Consider the following 19,260-nt stretch of genomic DNA (forward strand, 5'->3'; position numbering starts at 1 on the left):
ATCTCATTTATTACGTGCCTCTGTATCATTACTTAATACATTAATAATAATTTATCTACAAATTATCATTTAAAAAAAACTGATAGCTAATAATGAATACATGTGTACAATTATTAAGTTGACTATGTATTTTTTATTGAATTAAAACAAGCATACATGTGGCATACTTAAAAAGTGTAAAACTTCAGGCGGATATGTTTTATTTCCTATAATATTAAATAATACTAATATTATTTATAATAATAAAAAATCAAAATTTGTTAAATAAATTACTGTTAAAATGTTTATTTTAAAATTATTTAATAATATACTATCAAGTATCAACCCAATTATTGATACGTGATGCACGTATAAATGTGCCAAAAAAAGTATCAATGCTCATATTTTTCTCTAAGCTACCTATAAATGTATTTATCATCATCATCTTAACAGGCCTTTAAGGCCCAACGCTGGCATCATAAGATGGTTTCTAGACGAATTTATAAAAGTAATACACGGTAAGAGGAGGAGTGGCCGAGTGGGTAAGGCGGCAGTGTGTTAGCGCTCACTGTCGTCGGTTCGACACTCGGTCACAGGCGCTCCGTTTGCTGGGCGAGCAATCGTCCGGTAAAAAGGAACCGCCATCCCCCTCTCCGGCGACGGATTGACGACCCGTCCTGGAAGCGAATTCGTCAAGAAACCATCTCATGATGGCAGCGTTGGGCCTTCATTGCCCGTTAAGCTACATGATGATGATGAATATACGGTCACTAATATTTTACCGATTAAATGTAATTATTATTGTTTGACTGTATTTAGTACACGTTAACGTTTAACTAATGAAGATTTTATTTATATTATGTTTAGGCAGCAGTCAAAGTGGAAACACATTCTTGTCGTCACGCTACAAAACCAAATAACAAAGAAAAAAATCAAAACCAAAAGTGTATTGCTTGTGAGTATACTTTTTGTCGATTAAAAAATTATTTATTTGAATAGATAATATAATAATGAAATGCATAATATCTCTTTCGAGTGTCTCAAACCATTCTACTTCTTTGTAATACATTTTTCTTTTTTATAGACATTCTAAGAAGAGAACTTAGTACTTCAAATTTCTATATGTCAAACTATATATCTCTTGCTGAAACAGATTTTTAACTTTTTTTTTGTAAAATATACATATATACATACACGCCTCTATTAAACCGATGATTGATGTACCATCAATGACCAACTTTTTATTTCCGAAAATAAATCTATGATTAAAATATAAACATTTGATAAAGTGTTGAAAAACACTGGATCGATCATTTTTCTTATAATCTATATCACATAACAATAATATGTTTTTATAATATTTCATTAAAAATAATGGTATTTAACGACATTTGTCAGAATATTTTTTAAACATTTTTTTCTGCTACTAAACTTTTTTGAATACTTAAATCGATTGGTATAATTACTGGCATATTACATACATGTTAAGAATACACAGAATTATTTCTGTTGCAAAATTGGAAATGAAGTTGTTCTTTTATAGGTTTATTGAAAACAAATTATATTTGAGCTAGGAAAATCGGGTTCAAAGAGTAAACAAATTGTTTTTTTAATTTTTATCCTTTTGTCTCCCTTTTTTAGCAAGCAGTAAGGCATTGACCCAACTATGATCCTAAACGATTTTTCTGTTGTTTTTTTTTACCATACATGTATTTCTGGTTGTTGAAAACTCTACTAAAGTCAAATTTAAGCAGCTGAACTTAATTTTGAAGTTATTTACTTCATTTTTTTTAAAAAACTTAGAAACGTTTTTATTTTCAAAATAATTGTTATTATTGAAAGTGTATGCTTAGACATAATATTTTTGTTTTATCAGAATTTAGTGTAAACTAGTGTACATAAATTTAGTATACTCAAGTATAAATGTTTTTTGTAGAACCTAAAATTATGTTAAATAAATGATCATGTCTACAAGACGTATTCTCGCAGGAAATTTGAATTGAAGTGATAATGGGTATGGTTTAATAAAGGTATTTATTTTTATTAGTTTGAAATCTATTTACGATGAAGACAAAAATGACAGCCACTCTAGTACCTAATCATTTATTGTATTTTTTTCATTTATATTTAGAAAGTAGAAATATATAAAACATTTTTAACTGGAATATTTCGCCAGAGTTATTCACTATGCTTAACTTAACAGAGCAACTTCCAATAAAACTCATTTCGGTACACCACTATTGTGTATTGTTGAGTACTACTCTCGGTCTACCAAACGCGTGTTTACCAAAGCGATTAAAGGTATTTGATACGAGCATGACGTACCCTTGAATACATTTTAAAATACATTTCCATTTCAATTATGGTAGTTTTTTATTTTATTATGTAGGTCATTGTGTGTACTCGTCCATGTACAGTTGACTTATTCTCACTGGTGCTATTGAAATATTTAAAATTCATATTATTATAATATTCTCCTCATCGATCCATGCGTCTGTTCCATGACAATATAATATTATAATTGGTGTTGTATATTTGGTGTGCTCATACACAACAGTGTTGGGCAAATTGTAATCTGATTAATGATTAATGATTACGATTAATAATTGTAATCAGTACTCATAGTGTTAGATCAATGTAATCATGATTATACTTATGATTATATTAATCATTAATTTGTAATTATGATTACATTAATCTTTCAATTGTAATCGTGAAATCATTAATGATAATATTTTTTTAACCTAGGGCGTATTCTTTATTACATATTTTTTTTTTAACTTTTTCGAGCCATTTAGGCTCTGCTTTTCAAACCAATTCACCCCATACTTCTTTTGCGTAAGTTTCCAAGATCCAAGTTTCCGTTCTAATCCGGTTTTAACATCTCCAGATCTTTCTTAACAACATCAAACCATCTTTGTCATCTTGGACGTCCCCTTGGTCTTTTCCGATCTATTTGATTTACCATAACCATCTTTGTAAGGGAACCATCAGCCCTCCATGCATGACCAGCCCACGCAAGTCTTGAACTTCTTTAAATAAATATATGGGATGTCTACGACGATTTGACCTTTGCAAAATCATCTAGACAATTTTATTTTTAATCAGCATTTTATCTAAATTTTTTGGAATATTTTTTTATTCCAATAAAATATAAATAAACTTCTTGTTGGCTAACAAAATATTTAGATAAAGCAGAATTTAAAAAACAAATTTTTCCAAGGGATTACAAAGGTTAAATCATTGTGGAACACTTATATATTATATATTTTAGGGAAAGCCTGGGGCGGTTAAACAATTTTTTTTCAAACATTTCATGATTACAATAATCATATATGGTCGATGATTATGATTACAAAATGTAATCATGATTACTGATTACTTTTACGAAATGATTAAATGATTAATGATTAATTTAATCATGATTACATTGTTGTAATCGATTACGTAATTTAATCATAAAGTAATCGATTATACGCTCAACACTGATACACAAACACTATAAATATCTAGACGTGCCTTTTCATTAATAGTGCTCACCGACAGGGTCGATGAACTCTGTCGTTTGTTTGTATTTTTAAACGTTTAAACATTTATTTTTGAATACCCTATATTGAACATTTTTAATGACCGTAGTTCCTAACAGATAAATACGAATATATTATTACATGTGTAATGTGTATAGAAGCGGTGCCAAAGTTTTGGGTTTATCGCTCAATCTTTTTTTATGTATTTCACACGCCGCAGTAGTGGCAAGCGCAGCATAATAAAGTGTTTTTTTTTTTTAATTATAATTACTATCAATATTTTTTCCTACACATACCGCGAAAAAATACTTTAAGAAAGACTTTTAAATATTACAAAAAAGAAATCTATACAAACATCGTAAGCTAGTAGTTGCATATGTTTAGTTTTATGTACAATGTACTATTATATTGAATTATAATAACTCTAACTACATCGGTGGCGTTTCATTGCACAAATTTTCTGTACACCAAATTTGGTGTACAAAAAATTTGTCTTTTTAACACCCGACTTTCTTTACGCTTTATAACATCATAAGTATGGTTGTCTTATAACAAAAAAAATATACTTATTTTTTATCTTTTTTATCTATACTGTTAAAAATCATTAAAACTCGAGAATTCGAGAAACATGTTTTTTATACAACTATAAAAATAACAGCTGTTGTAAGTAATAACATTGAGTATAAATTATATTGTACAATATATACTCAATGGTAATAATTTATTTTTTTTAAGCGTGCCGTTGTTATGTTAATATCAGTATAATATAACATTTTAATGTCCATTCCTTAATAAATATAGAAACAACGTGACACTTAACTTGATTTTAACGTTTTATGTCCGAGTTATTTCATTTCATAAATTTACATATTATGATGCCATTTTATGATATACTTTACCTACCTAGTTTTGTAATTAGTTAATCATTTTTTTAACATTAAAATAAAAAAAGACAAGCGGTCTGAGTTATTTGAAAAAATAATTTCAAATAGAAAACCAGTTATTGAATTTTCATAAATAATTTTAATTAATCAAAAAGTCCACAAAAATTATTTTAAAACCAAATATACATTTTTTCGCGGTTACAAAAGCCCATATTCAATTTTGTACTCTCGTTTGAAGATTTTTTTTTAGATAATGCTATTTCATTTTCGGATATACGATTTTAATGGTATTTTCAAAAAAAAATATCACTGTACAAAGCACAAGCTGTGTTCGAGGGGGGTTCTTTTCGTATACGTACAGAATAGCATTCGACAACAAAAGATTCATTGTCACATTTGACATATTATAGTGGATATTATATTATTGTTGGAAAATCATTGAAGCGTCGAATAGTTCTATATGATGTTTGTACGAGTATAATATGTTCGCCACCAAAACCTCTAATATAAGCTATTGTGTAGGATTAAAGAAAATATCCCAAAATTTTAAAAAACCAACACTAATAAAATTTGAAATACATATTTTTTACGTGTATTTATTTATTGTAGCATTGGGAGTCCGGATACTCAAAAAAATAAAAAGATAGATCCTACGGTTTCTTACACTTGAAAATGTTAAATTTTAATAGACATATGTCTAATTGGGAATTTAGTACGAAAAAAAATATATTTGTATAACCAAACTGAGAGGTAAATTGATGAAATCTAAAAATCTAAAGGTAAGTATCAATTAGACATCCGGTTTCAAACTGCTGTAATCAGTTTGAAATACTGCATTAACGGTTGTTAGTTATTTACAATTACTAACAGCGGCCACTAATGCAAATAAGTAATAACCACAGAGGACGACGGAATGGAACATATCATTCAATATTCATATGCTAATATTATAGGTATTTATGTAAATCGCTATGTATAGTAAAGCCAAAAGCTAAGAGTATTAAAAAAAAAAGACACTACAGAGAGAATAATTGAATTTTTGGCAAAACGATTTAACAATAATTTAAAAGTGGTACGTGGATACTAGAACTCACATACTCAAGTAACACAGGGTGTTGTATGATAAGTAGTTTTTTAAAAGCAGATTTTGAATGTTTAGTAAAATAAATCTAATATATTGATATAACTCTTAAATATATGAAATAACACAAGATTTCCATCAACTTGTAAAACTTGAATTTCTTTTACTTTGACTTTTTCAAAAGATGAGCCGTCAACAACTTTTTGAATTCTTACAGACATTTCCTTTTTTTTTAACTGCCCAACTATGTAATAGAATTGGTTGCCACAAAACATTTGGTGCCAGAAAAAATTTGATTTCATCAATCCGAAAAACATAAATTTAGATATTGACTTTTCGATTTACAATACTTTTCCACTTAAAAATGTCCACTAAAGAAAAGTATACAAACAAAAAATAATATATTTATCATATCATTATTTTTTTTGACACTTTCAATACTATTTGAAATTACTACTGTAGGATGAATAATAATATTCTACGACTTAACAATTTATATAGTATGGCTTAGTTGATAAATGCGTATTACACATAACTCCTGTGGAATCAGTGGATTTAAAATTAATCCCTCATCATATTTTAATTATACGATTCCGTTGTGCATTTTACTGCACATCTGACAAAAACACCACCTACTACGAGTACACCGAATGAACGCATATTATATTATTACACAAACAATCAAGTTGTGCAACAAAAAAATATTCATATAACTGGCAGCATATTTAATTTCCAAAATTCCAAATACATGTTTAAATAATGATTTATTATTTAATGTTTATTGTTTATTAATGAACAAAGCAATACTACTGTATTGAATAATAACATTAAAATTATTCAAATAGTAGGTACATGTTTTTTTGTTTTAATGAAATTCAAAGTCTAATATATATATATTAGACAACACAAAAAATAGTTAAAACTGTTTTAAATTTGAAAATTATGAAACAAAAATCCAAGAATTAAAATACAATAACAGATACCATAACATAGTACAAATTTATAATTTATTTTAATATTGATTTTAAAAAATGGTTTGAAATACTTGGATCTCAAATTTTCTATGAACAAGTATTCAATAAACATTTATTTTCATGAAATTGTACAAACATTTGTTTGAAGTAATATGATACAATATATTCTCCAACCGTTAAAAACAAATAACAACTTGACATTTTTGAAAAATTCATTAATTGTAAAACAAAAAATCAACATGTATGTAATTTTATTAGTTTTAAAAAAAATTGTTTTCATCACTTAAAAACATTTTAAAAATATTATCATTTTCTAACTGCTGTGTGTGACATATAAATTACCAGTGTTTTTTTAATGTCATGTTAATTATATCAATAAGAGTTTCAACTTTCAGAAGCCAAAATATACAATGTTTAGAACTCAACGTATTCAGTGTGCAATCTGATTTACAATAATATTATTGTTTGGAGACGTTAAAATGTTTTATCGATGAACAACCGACATTGATTGGAATGATTTAGTTGTATTTAAATGTATAAGTACAAAAACCATTATTTTATTACATTTTAAGCACTAAAAAAATGGTTTTATTATATAATTTAAACCTAACCTTTGTTCTAAGGTTTTCGATTTTAATTTTTATTAAAGTAATCACGTTGTTCCACATATAATAATATACATATATTATATATATACCAAACACTTATAGAAAATATTTTTTTTTAGCAAAAAAATAAAAATCCTAAGTATAATATATTTATGTTATTTCATGCATTATTTTCATTTGAAAAAAATAAAACCATTTTTGTATAAATAATAAATATTTTTATTACTAACGTTTTAACCCAAATGGAAAAAGTGAAATATTGTGTAACTTTTATAAACTAAAAAATGATTGATACAATATTGTATACATCAACTAGAAACACCTGAGTCGCTAACCCACTTACAAAAATATTTGTACTCTTGTTGTGCGATATTTGGATTTATCTAAAAAAAATCGTTGCTATAAATACTCACACCCAGTTTGATCATATACATACGAAATACCGTAAATTCATACGGATCTGCGCGGTAAAATTTTAGTTTCAAATTACAAAGGCATTACATTGTATTGTTTTGTTAGTATTTGTTTTATGTCGGGCAGAATCTCGCTTTTACCGCTAAACCCCCAGGCTTAATTTCAAAATATGTATCGTGTAACGGTTAAACCCGGTTGACGTTTTTTTATTCACCGAATGTTTTGTCTCCATGCGAACCTCAAAGTCTATTAGTGAATAAAAAAAAATAGATTAAAAACAAAAAAGGTTCTGAGTAACCTAACCTTTTTTTTTTATTTATTTGTTTGTAACAATACATTATCAAATCTAAACGATAACTGATTATATTTTTATTTCAAATGCAAAATTGTTTACTTTTTTTTTCTCGTTTATGCGTAAATAATTAATGAAAGAACTGCCAACACGTTGGTGGTTGATCGATTCGTTGAGCTCATAATTGGAAAACAAATTAATTATTTTGTATTTTGTTTCAGACGACTACAACAGAGTTGTTTTAAACCAATTACCCGACGTGCCCGACTCGGATTATATCAACGCGTCATACGTAGACGTGAGTATACACTAAAAAATGTCTTTATATATGTAAACGTTCACCGTTTAAGTACGATTAATATGTTATTCTCGGTGTACAAACAATGCGGCTTATCGAACCACCAACAAATTAATAATAATTATACCATGTGCGTTGTTATTGTATTTTGTATACCATTATTTTTTCTTTGATCTCGTCTCCTTTAATTAATCCCCACTCGGCTCTTTTTTATTATAGGCAGTTTTAATTAAAAAAGATTGCTCGTGAACAGCACCGAATTACCGACTTTCTAATAACAAACCTCAGGTTTTTTTTTACCACAATACAATTTTTATTTAAACTGTTACAAATTCCAATGGACCGAATACTTAAACTTCTAACAGCTTTGGTTCTATTTTACTATTATAACTACTCTCGACGAAAAGCTATATGAACATTAAACGATTATAATAAATCGAACTTAATTGTTTTGGCACAAAGAAATGCACAAGCATTGCAAAATGTCAACAATAAAATCCGAATACACTACTTTTTTTCTCAATTAACTTTTTAAATTAAGAGTCGAGATAGATTTGCGTTTTTTTATTTTGACAACAACAAAAAAATATAAATACAATTCCTTAGAAATATTTGCTTTTACAAATCAAGCAAGAGGAAATGTATACAGCTCCAAGTTGTAAGGCGCATAGAGTATGCAAAATATGTACATGGGTGCATTCAAATAAGAGCGTTATCGCTATGTATCTTAAAAAAGAATTCGTGCGAAAAGTTCATAGTATTTGAAAATGGAGATTGGCCATACATTAATAAATTGGCATTGAATTAAACAAAATTTCCTCAGAGCCGTGAAGAAAAAATCAAATGGGTTTCTTTTTCCGTTACTTAGTAGACTTCATTAATTTAAACTTCTCTGTGGCTTATTAACTTCAATATTATGTCTACCTACCGCTAATTAAATATTTCACGAAGCATTCTTATTAAACAATAAATATTTGTCATAAATTAATAAAAAAAATTGTACAGACATTAATTTACAATATTCTAATCGAGTATTACCTCAAATATAACACTATTATAAATATAACAATTTATTATAAAATACTGAAATAAATTTTTTTATAATTTAACCCTTATTCTTATGATATTGTTCTATATTAATACCAATTAAAACACAGTTTGGATGAATCTAAGTAAAATATTTTCCATAATAATATTATTCTATCGTTAACGTTCGAAACACTAATTTTCTCTTGTATTGTATATAAACTAAGAAATAAGAAGTTTGTTCGTGTTAATTTTAAAATACTTACCTACATTCACTTACAAAACTAAACTCCTTTAAAACTTCTTGCGATCTAACAAAGTGCGTGTGGTTAAAACTTTTAGCATTTATACTACAGAATACAGATCATAATTTTAAACAAGTTTGATAAATAATTAGGGATTATTACGAACAATATGTTTAGGCTTATAGTTTCTTGCAAGTTTTATTTCATTTTATATAGTATAATAGGACAATACTCTGGATTGATTTATAGTGAAAAAAATAAGTATTTAAAGCAAGAAGAAAATCAGAGTTGTTAATAAAGACAAGCAGTAATAAAATGTAAAAAACGATTTGACAGTTTTGAGAAAAAACTAGTGAATAAACAACGAAATAAGTTAATTAATTTTTGATAACAAAATCTCTGTAAATAGTTTTTTTTTTTTTATTTGACTCGAGCATTTGTCATCGCAAAATGTTGACGGTAACGTCATTTATATATTTTATGGGCTGCGGGGAAAGAAGATCAATGTCAATTTTTTTTGAAAATGAGATTTTGGTACCTAATTATTTGCATTGATGTATTGTATCTTTTATGCGCTCCAACCAGGGGAAAAAACAAATTAGTCGAGGGTAACGACCGCCGGAAGTTTAGGCATACATGCAAAATATATTACGTTTTGAAATTAAAAATATGATTTTCTCAGAATGTTAAAAAATTGACATTGATATTTTTTCCCCGCAGCCCTTCATTTTAATTTGAAAGTATTATAGACTACAGTGGTGTATAGGGGCAGGGGAGATATTGTACAATTTTAGGGTTGTAGTATGTGATTATTTATTACCCAAAATTGTTTATTAAATAATATCAAGACACCCCTTCCGAAAAAAGCACAAATACGCCACTGAGTTATATATGACTTGTGCGACATTTTTTAATGTGAAAAAACAGTGATTATAATATGAAAATAATTGAACTGTATGAATAATTGAACATGTTGCATACCAACTTAAAGGTATTATCTTAAGATGTATATTATGATTGAAAAATAATATTTAATCTTTTAGAACTGTAACAAACAATTTGAAGATAGTTTTACTGTAATTCTTAGCTATGAGTCTAAATAATGTATAATACATAAGCAAAAAACGCTTAGCGATCCAAAATTGTGCAATTATACTTTGTTTAGTGTTTATAATAAAACGTATCCAGTTATGAAAAAATTCAAGTGTAAATTGTTTATACATCAATAATAAGGCCGATACTAACATATGGATGTGAAGTATGGACTACTACAAGTGTAACACAGCGAAGACTGAGGACTTTTGAAAATAAGATATGGAGAAGAATATGTGGTCCGATCAGGGATCCGAGGACCGGTCAATGGCGCAGGAAGTTCAACCAAGAATTAAAGGAAGAACTAAATATAGTTACAATTAATGGATTCATAAAGAGTCAAAGGATAAAATGGCTAGGACATGTTATGCAGCGTAACACAGATGCATTAACCAAGGTAGTATTAAATTGGAAGCCGGAAGGAAGAAGGCCACGGGGTCGTCCTCGGAAAAGATGGATGGATGTCGTGGAAAAAGATTTGGAGGACCTTGGAGCACAGAATTGGAGGGAGATCGTGCAGGATCGAGATAAGTGGGGTGATTTAGTGATGGCGGCAAAAACTCTTGGAGAGTTATGAAGGCCGGAAGAAGAAGAAGAAGAAGAAGTAAAATTGTTGAATTCATTTCGCATGTAATAGCCCTTATAAAAAATTGTATAATCATTAATCAATGCCCGTATATTGAATAATTTGTATTACAATCCGGCCGGAATACTACCATTATATTAAGAAAACCATTGACAAACATGAAATCGATTTTTGGCCGGTTTGGAATAAGCAAAAAAGTTATAATTAACTGACACCCGTTGTAAGCAAACATCACGTGCCATAACAATGTTTGTCTGTGTTGGTATTGTATAATATCACTAAAGGGACGTCTTAAATTAAAACCCCTACTCGGACCCGTCCGTGTCAACAAACTGCGACCCTGCCACGTACCTATTCAATTAGTCGACATCACGATTTCAGTTATGCTGATGACGACAGCGGTCCTATATAAAGAACATATTATTATTCCTACCCAAGTAATTATAATATAAAATAGATCCGAAAACGGGGAAGACGTATGCCGTCGAGTGACAGACTCAAATTGTTAAACGCTTATTCCACAACTTTTCGAAGCGGCGGGTTTAAAGCACATTATTATTATTTGTATGAAATATGCATTTAACTGCTCATGTCGATAACTAGATTTTCCGATGAAATATTCTTGTCATTGTCATTGGCACAATTTCGGGGGACATTTGTAATTAATAGTTTCACATTGCTCCGAATGAATAAACGAGCAAATATTTTTTTCCTGCTCACTCGTTTATTTTTATTGTTGATAGGGATTATCCGAACATAACTGTTATGAATTCAATTTCAAACACAGGGATGCGTTATCACTCATTTAGTATTTAACAATTGATTTATAACAGTATGCAATAAAGATTAATCGTCCTATTGTTGAAAACAGCTACGGATAACATTAGCAATACACGGAAAGCAATTGTTCGACAGGAAAAAAGAAACAAACAAATCAAACCAACCGATCAATGCCAAACAATAAAAACAACTGTTGACGAAATAAATAAAGATCCCAGGTATAAAAAGGGAAAAGCAAAAAGAGCCATAAAAATTAAAAATGGAAAAACAAAGATAACTACTAAGACCACTTGGTCGAGAAAACACGGTTGCAACTACGGCCATATAATACCGACAAGAAATAAGCGACGCTGCGCTCAGAATACTCGCGACAGTGAAACGGTGCCTACTCCTCAGAAGAACAAAACATGAATGATCTCACAAAATTATTGCATTTAGCGGGGATAATTGTAATACCAATTCTGAGGGTGCTGCAAGGAAAGGAACAAAAAATGTTTTTACGATTTTAAACGACAATTTAAAAAACCAATATTTGTGGAATTGGTTGTGCAGCTCATATTCTGCATAACGCAATGCAAACAAGTACAGATATCTTATCTATTATTTACCTATTTTAAAAATATTTTTTAAAAAAATATTTTAAATAATTAAATATTAAATATTATAATTAAATATATAATTAAATATTGTTAGTCCCGTTTTTTTTTATATAAAAATGGTCACCCTAATCTATACTATACTAAATTAATGATAATGACTTACAATTTATATTTTGGAATGAACGGTACATCTTATAGAGTTATGATTAAAAGTTAAAGGATAGTTGTACAATAATTCATAAATTTGAAGTATTGGAGTATGCAAAATGCAAACCAACCTACACTTGCATGGCTTAAATTGTACTAATCTCCTTTTATAGTTTTTACAATCAATTTGGGGGTAAATTCGAAATATCAGCGAAAATTGTTGTGTTGATTTCCTAGGCAATTAACCTAGATCGTAGGCAACTTTTCCCTGTCCTATACTCGATGATTGCATTAGCCGTACACGAAATGTTGAATTTCGGAGTATAATATGCAAAAAATAATTTTCAGGGCTGCCCAGCCCACGCAACGTTTTTTTTACATAATATTATTTTACCGTAGTAATATTGGGTAAACACTATTAAAGTGCACGGATTATATATATATATATATATATATATATATACATAATATTCAATTAATGTCAGTTATGTATTGTTTACAGAGTCTGCTGAAACCTAACGCGTACATAGTGACCCAGGGGCCGACCGAGAACACGGTCAATGACTTTTGGCGAATGATATGGCAGGAAAACGCTTGCTGCATAGTCATGTTGACGAAAACGTTCGATTTTATTAAGGTCTCGACAATTAAGAATATTGTTGTTGTACAGTATGTCTCACAAAATAATGCATAAGTTTCAGGTATCGGACTTATCTAAAACATTTTTACCGTTTCTTTGAAATCTGATCTCTAAGAATACTGAATAATTAATGAATGATCTTGATGACTTGGAAAACTAACCTCATCACAAGAATTGTCAACCTTTAACCATCCTTTTATATTCACAGAACTCTTTAAAAATACGACGTAAAAAAGCAAAATGGGATTTTCGATAGTTATAAAATCTTGCGGTTGTACTTTGAATGTTAGACTTAAAGTTAATAAAACTCCGAGTAACGGATTAACGACGAGTGCTAGTTGTGTTTCTCTTAGCCGCGATGGCAACTCGCGGAAGAAGGGAAATAAGAAGGTTAAGTTAATGAAATGTATGCGTTATTTAAGTTACAAAAGTTTCTATCAAAAACACTAAGTTAGTAGGGAGGGAGGGGGGGGGGGTAAATACAAACAAAATAGTGAAAATTGAGATCACATTGTAAAAAAACAATTTTAAAAAAAAAAAGCCAGTGGGGACGGAGAGGTCACAGGTCTACAGATTTTATTATAACTGAAAGTGATAAAATCACTTTTAAATAAACGCTTCGATGCGACTCTGTGGATAGTATGTTCAAACCAGTTATAGCGGTTTAAAAGATATCGTGGGACCAGCAATAATGTACTTAAAATATAATATTTAGTCTTATGCCGGGTGGATACGATAAGGGTTCAGAAATCGGAAATCGGTTCAGCAGTATACGAGATATCGTGGGTCCAGACACAAAAATAAAAACACATCATTGTAAAAACAATACCTTCTCAGCTCCGCATCGGAGCTAAAATTAATTTCTTATATTTTATGTCTATGATATATTGAGTGGTTCACGATAAAGTTATCACCCTGTAGAATTTGACACATCGTTTGATTTCTAATTATGATAAAATTCGTCAACATATCTGTAACAACTGTGAATAAGTGAGTAAGTCGATTTCAGTGATTTTCCAAGAGAGCAATTTTAAACTTTGAGCTGCCATAAGCCAATAACTGACATTTCTCTCAAGGGTTTCTTGTTGGTCCAACGAGTTAGACATTTATTCAAGGTGTGCTAGATGCCTCGGGCTACATCCTAGCGTACTTAGTCAATTTTGATCAAAATTCGACTTACTCACTTATTCACAGTTGTTACAGACATAACCTTTAATTACTGTTAAAAGTAAGATTTGGATAACAGTAGATGAGGATTCACTAAAATAAATGTAAATATAATGGCATTAAGTTGCGAGACATAACAGTACATTTTCAACAAACAAATTCAAATGTACGAATTATGCTCACGGGTGGTTTTTTACTCTAAACAGGTGATGTGTATACAGTATTGGCCGTCAGCCAAGGTAAAAAGCGAGAACTATGGCGATCTCAACATATCCGTGTTGCACGAAGAAGAATTAGCTAATTTCCACATAAGGACCATTCAAGTGGTGAAAAAACAAGGAACCGTAATGACTGCAATTTATATATTTACCTGGCCGTTTCACATGTATGGCTTTTTATTTTATTTTTGTAACTCGAGCAGAACGAAGAGAAGACACGGACTCTGTTGCAGTTCCATTACACCGAATGGCCTTGTCACACTTGCCCTTTTTCTAACGCCATACTCGAGTTCAGGCGAAGAATGAGGGCCGTGGTCGGCACCAGGCTGCAGCACGACAGTCCCATAGTGGTGCATTGCAAGTAAGTGACTGGGTAAATATATTTTGGTAGGTAAATAATTTAAAAAAATCCATTTTTTAAATTGCCGCCAAAATCAGTGACGGAGGTGGTCGTTCGGGTGTGTATTTGTCGATCGACGCCAATCTAGAACTCGCCGAGGAGGAAGACTGCTACGATGTATTCGGCTACTTGAAAACTCTAAGACAATCGAGGAAGGGAATGGTCGAAACTTTGGTAAATAAAACAAACAAAAAAAAAAGCCAGTACAGCTAATGCAAACACGTTCGTACTTAAGTCAAACACGAACTTTGAATTTGTTCAGAATCAATACAAGTTCATATACGACACTGTGGAAGAGTTTGTGCTGTGCGGGTTCTCGTGGTTTCCCGTCAAGGAACTATCGCAGAAGCTAAAACAAAAATCCATGAAGGATCCCGAGACCAAACTCAACGAGTACCAGAGGGAATACCAGGTAAATAGTTTCACGAAGTATACATTAAACTACGTCGGTGCCGTTTAAACGTTTAATATTATGGTTTGTCGTTAGCAAATCTGCAAAATGACTCCCAGATTTACCATAGGCGATTGTGCCGGCGGGCATCGTGGAGACAACCGAGAGAAAAACCGAGACGTCCTGATCGTCCCTCGTAAGACTCAATAGACGTCGATCAATTTCAGTACTGATTTTTAAGTTGTCCTTTAATTGTTTTCAGCCGATAATTTTCGACCATACTTGACTTCGTTCCAAGGCAACACGTTTACCGATTACATTAACGCGGTTTTCGTCGACGTGAGTATTTAGTAGTAGTGAACAAGTTTTCTGTTACAATAAATCACTTTTATTACCGGTTTCGGTAAAGAAACCGTATTAGTCGTTATATTTGTGTGACTTTAAGGTCTTACCTCATCAATGTCTATGTTTCCAACAAAAATAGTCAATTGCAATGATTTTAGTATTTATTTCACTCGTCAATAAAATTTATTATCTTTGGGTTTGGGCATTTTGACATTTTTCCGAATTTCAAAAACAGCATTTTATTTAATTATTAGTAGAAATTTCGCTTTAGAAAAAAACAAATGTTTATGTTTTTTAATGAAAAACTTAACTATTCGAATCGGGGATTTAACTAAGAGTTTTCGTTTTACCGGGTTTTGTACCTCAACACAGAACACATAAAAGGGAAACTTCAAACGTACCTACAATTATATTTAGGTTTTAGTTGTAACGGACAAAACGGTTAATATGGGTTTTACTGGCAATGTTGACCAGACTACGGTTACAACATACCCAAGTATATTATGTTGTTTAAACTGTTATGTACTTGTGTGTATGACTGCAGGGTTATACCAAGCCGAGAGAGTACATAGTCACGGAATGGCCGATCAAACACACGCCTGGCGATTTCTGGTCGCTCGTCTACGACTACGAGTGCTCCGCCGTTGTGGTTCTCTGCCTTCCTCCCAGAGACTCTGTGAGTTTACAGCGAATAACACGTGTCAAATAGTCGACCAGAAATCAAATGTAAAAACATAATAATTTCATTCTAATATTACAGCAACAATACCCTCCGTTTTGGCCAGAGGGCAGACATTCCAAGAAATACGGACCGGTGTTCACCATCGACCACATATCTCACAATCACTACGCCAACATAAAAACTTGGTTGTTCCGAATCAATAAGAAGGTTTGTGGCGATCAGTAGAATATAACAGCGCGCATTTACAGGTTCATTAGTTAAATAGAATACACAATCTCGATTACCGTTTCCAAGTGAAATCGAAAAACCGTGACTTCCCAAGTTAGAGGGTTGAACCGCATTTTTGAAAATTACTGATAATATTGTTACAGTTTGATCGGCATCTATATTATAATTATGATACGGCGGACAATCCCCACTATTAACATTAAATAAAATGCTGCTAATCAATGCGTAGCAGCAATCTTTAGGTGCAATCTCTGTTATTATGAAGTTATCTTTGAAAATGTTTGGTGGTCTGGTGAACAAGCAGCCTCTGCTCCAAGCCTATCCCTAGTCCTAGATGTCCTTACTTTTACGATTAATGATCCAAATCTTTACAGATCGTATCGCTCACTGAATTGATGGCAGGCGTCAAAGCTCCACCGAGGACCGTCCAACTGTTTCAGCTCACTTGTTGGCCGATGGGCCACAGGGTTCCGACATCCACCAATTCCCTTGTCGAGCTCATGAACATGGTGGAAAGGTGGAGACAGCGGATCGATTACGGGCCCGTCGTCGTAGTGTCTCAGTATGACATTATTTTTTTCAACTCTCAGATACAGACTTTTTTTACACATTAGACGATCTCTTTGGCGGCGTTAACTGATGAAAATGTATATTTGCTTTTTTATTCTTAAAGTGACGGTAGGGGCAGATGCGGTGTGTACTGTTCAGCCAACGCTTGCATCGAGCAAGTCATCCAGCACGGCGAAGTGGACGTTTTCCAAGCGGTAAAGACAGTCAGACGACATCGGCCACAGCTCATAGAGAACATGGTAAGCAAAGTCGTTCCTCGTGTTTGATCGGCAAATATTTAAGAAACGTTTAGAAAAAGAAAAACACGATGACGAATAATTATTCATAACGGTGACACTAATAAATCCTAGCTTTGTAGCTTTGTAGCTTTGTTCACTTAAAAATTATTACCGAGACTGTTTCAATTTTTGCTTATTTAGAGTTTAAAGATTTACTACCAGACACACAAAAAAACAATTTTAAAATACATCAATATAACGTTCTTCAGGAGTTCTAGTTGAATGTTTTCCAGAAAAATAAAGTTGTTTAGAATTTTAATATATTTTACTTAAAACGGTGTTTTCGTATGCTATAGACTTATCGATTAATAATTGAGTTTACCTACCTATTATTATTTTGCGAGTATTTATTTAATATAAGCATATATTTTACACTTCTATACAAGTTCGACCTAAACCCCGCTTTTCAGAATTCATATTTTATATTTTGGGTAAATACAGACGAAGAAATAACTTACCGTTTTTTTTTTTTTGTCTAAAAATAATATCGGTATACACTAAGAGTTATTTCTAGAGCACCTTAAAAACGATTAACGTTGATGTGAGTTATTGCTAACATTAGGGACATTCGTGTGTCTTTGTTAGTATTAGTTATACATGCACTTAACATTGTTTTTATTTGCTATTTATGAATTTAATTAAACTAATTTGAACGCAGGCATTTGCTATACAATTTTTCTAATTTCAAAATACATTTTATTTGAACAAATTTCGATAACAATTAAAAATTATATAAATACAATTTCAAATGTTGCCCAATCAATTCTATATTTAAATAGCAATTGCCCAGGTTCGGATGTACCTTTAACCCTACCAATTAGCAGTCATAAACTAAAATAATACCACTGACCTTTTTCAAAAGGACAGACATTACTGTTTTAGTTACATTAATTTAGAAACTGAATTACAGCGTAACTATATCTTCATATATCTTTTAAAAAAATGATATTTATAGCTTTTTTTATTAGAATTAAAACAATAAACCCTGTTCTTTACCGCAAAAAAAATACCTATATACTTACCCATAAATGTGGCCTAACAGATAAAAAGTTTCAGGATTTTGGAACGACCAATATTTTTAGTCATTAAAAATGAATACAATTAATAATTACACCCAACACAGTTCTAACTAGTTAAATAAAATGCGAAATAATAGTTTTTTGAAAAATTGTTTTACTTCAAAATTAAATAATACTTAATGGTTACATAAATGCGCTTAGAGAGCCAATATCACGTAAGTGTAACAAATTGTCAAGGTTATGTAAAAAATCGAAGTACAAAACGTTATAAAACAAACATTTAATTTATATTTTTTTATTTATCAAAAAGTTACGTTTGTTTACCAATACTTTATGAGACTATTAAAATTTAGTCATTAATGACAAATGTTTAAAGTATCTATTTTTTTTTTCAAACCAATTCTTATTATAAATCAAAAGCCATCGGAACCGTTTTTTACTTGGTGGGCCTATATATTTGAGTAGGATAAAATAGTTTTATCTTTTGGGTTATTTTTAAATTTAAGAGCACGCAATTTCAAAACTAAACACAGTAATAGTAAATTGTATGTTCACAATTATTTTCTAAAATATGTAACAGAGAATATGGGGTTTTACGAGGAATGACAAAATATTACAGAATAAATTAAGCACGACAAGGTGAATTTATCATAGCAGATTTTTTTTTAATACATTTTGAATTATTAGCAACGGTCTGGTCACAACACAATTTGCATTCAAATTACTTTTACATTTCTGCACGAGGGTATCAAAATTATGTACTTATACAATTTGCGGTCTGTTCTCGTAT

The 19,260-nt window shown here is 30.7% G+C and overlaps 1 protein-coding gene across 4 annotated transcripts in view; it reads left to right on the top strand.

The window, feature by feature from the left end:
* Positions 1-19,260, top strand: part of LOC126840930 (receptor-type tyrosine-protein phosphatase kappa) — a 79,855-nt gene that overhangs the window by 57,107 nt on the left and 3,488 nt on the right. For all 4 annotated transcript variants that reach the window (XM_050576954.1, XM_050576955.1, XM_050576956.1 and 1 more), the window contains 13 exons: positions 847-934; positions 7,981-8,057; positions 13,035-13,169; positions 14,546-14,683; positions 14,761-14,918; positions 14,996-15,131; positions 15,220-15,369; positions 15,445-15,544; positions 15,611-15,687; positions 16,238-16,369; positions 16,454-16,582; positions 16,978-17,165; positions 17,277-17,412. In XM_050576954.1, coding sequence (XP_050432911.1) covers positions 847-934; positions 7,981-8,057; positions 13,035-13,169; positions 14,546-14,683; positions 14,761-14,918; positions 14,996-15,131; positions 15,220-15,369; positions 15,445-15,544; positions 15,611-15,687; positions 16,238-16,369; positions 16,454-16,582; positions 16,978-17,165; positions 17,277-17,412 — 1,644 coding nt within the window. The remainder of the gene's footprint in view (positions 1-846; positions 935-7,980; positions 8,058-13,034; positions 13,170-14,545; positions 14,684-14,760; positions 14,919-14,995; positions 15,132-15,219; positions 15,370-15,444; positions 15,545-15,610; positions 15,688-16,237; positions 16,370-16,453; positions 16,583-16,977; positions 17,166-17,276; positions 17,413-19,260) is intronic.

Source organism: Adelges cooleyi, unplaced genomic scaffold (assembly GCF_023614345.1).
Source record: "Adelges cooleyi isolate 19-005CV unplaced genomic scaffold, UGA_ACOO_1.1 ACOO_flye_CR_arks_rails_tigmint_CR_PRNA_376, whole genome shotgun sequence".
Classification (NCBI taxonomy): domain Eukaryota; kingdom Metazoa; phylum Arthropoda; class Insecta; order Hemiptera; family Adelgidae; genus Adelges; species Adelges cooleyi.